This window comes from Mesitornis unicolor, unplaced genomic scaffold (assembly GCF_000695765.1).
Source record: "Mesitornis unicolor isolate BGI_N332 unplaced genomic scaffold, ASM69576v1 scaffold29037, whole genome shotgun sequence".
Taxonomy (NCBI): domain Eukaryota; kingdom Metazoa; phylum Chordata; class Aves; order Mesitornithiformes; family Mesitornithidae; genus Mesitornis; species Mesitornis unicolor.
In genome coordinates, this window is record NW_010198843.1 from 1 (window position 1) to 1,017 (window position 1,017).

General features: G+C 49.4%; 1 protein-coding gene across 1 annotated transcript in view; it reads left to right on the plus strand.

Annotated features, from left to right (window-relative positions):
* Window positions 1–919: 919 nt before the first annotated feature.
* The window catches only part of LOC104544415 (protocadherin gamma-B3-like), a gene marked incomplete at its 3' end in the record, with an annotated part of 1,280 nt that continues 1,182 nt past the window's right edge, over window positions 920–1,017 (plus strand). Inside the window, exon 1 of the mRNA XM_010189280.1 lies at window positions 920–960. Coding sequence (XP_010187582.1) covers window positions 920–960 — 41 coding nt within the window. The remainder of the gene's footprint in view (window positions 961–1,017) is intronic.

The window sequence follows — 1,017 nt, forward strand, 5'->3', positions numbered from 1 at the left end:
CTATATAAATATCTATGCCCTTCTCTCGACCTCATATAGAGACGTCCACATGCTTGCTACTTCTTGACTCCTGAAACACTACAAACTCAAATCAACCTCTCATTCTGATAAATTATTCGTTACCATGGGTTGTGTAAATGGTTGAGAAATGATCCTCCACTGAGTGAATGGCCAGAGTTAGCAAGAAAATATATTTTCTAATGACACCTTACTGAGAAGAGGAGGATGTCTTGGCATCCACAGAGACTCAGCGTTGGTGTATGTGCAAGAGCTACTCCATCGGGTAGGCAGTATAGAGAGTTCTCTAACCTTTTCTTGTCTTCTGCAAAAGGGACTATGGGGGTACAACTTTTCTTGAGGTCTTTTTTTTTCCTTCACTGTAAGAGAGACAAGATTTTAATGTACCTGTAAGATCACTGTAAGGCAGAGATGGACATCCCATCCCTCATCCTGAGAGCAATGGGAGGAGATTTGTGCTGCAGAAGACTTGCAAGTGTCAGGAGTTCAGACAATGGGAATCCCTAGATGCACCGTTTCAGCACAGATACAAATTTCTGTGTCATGTTACTGACAACATCTGTACTTTCCACCCTTCGGGTGAGTGCGATTTAAGGACGTGCATAGCAGGGCCTTCGGGTTGTTCTCCTTTTCTCGGACGCTGGCGTTCTCAGGCACGGCCTCAGGGTGTCGCTGTTGGCCAAGGCGGAGAAGCGGCTCCACTGTCGGCTCCTCCCCGGCTCTGGCGCCCGCGCAGTGCTGCTCCGCAGGGAACAGAGAGAAAAACAGAAATCGCCCGACTTAGCCCGTCCTCCGACCGGCAACAGGAATTTCATGTTTTTATTTATCTCAGGTACTGAATCAGCTGCTCGGAAAGCCTAATTTTAAACTGTCTGCAGAACACGCTTCAGTAAAGCAGACAATGGAGGTCCGACAGACAGCGGAAGGCCGGGCACCCGCCAGGTGGGTCGCGCTGTTGGCCATGATGCTGCCGGTGTGCTGCCGGGCAGCGCCGGAACG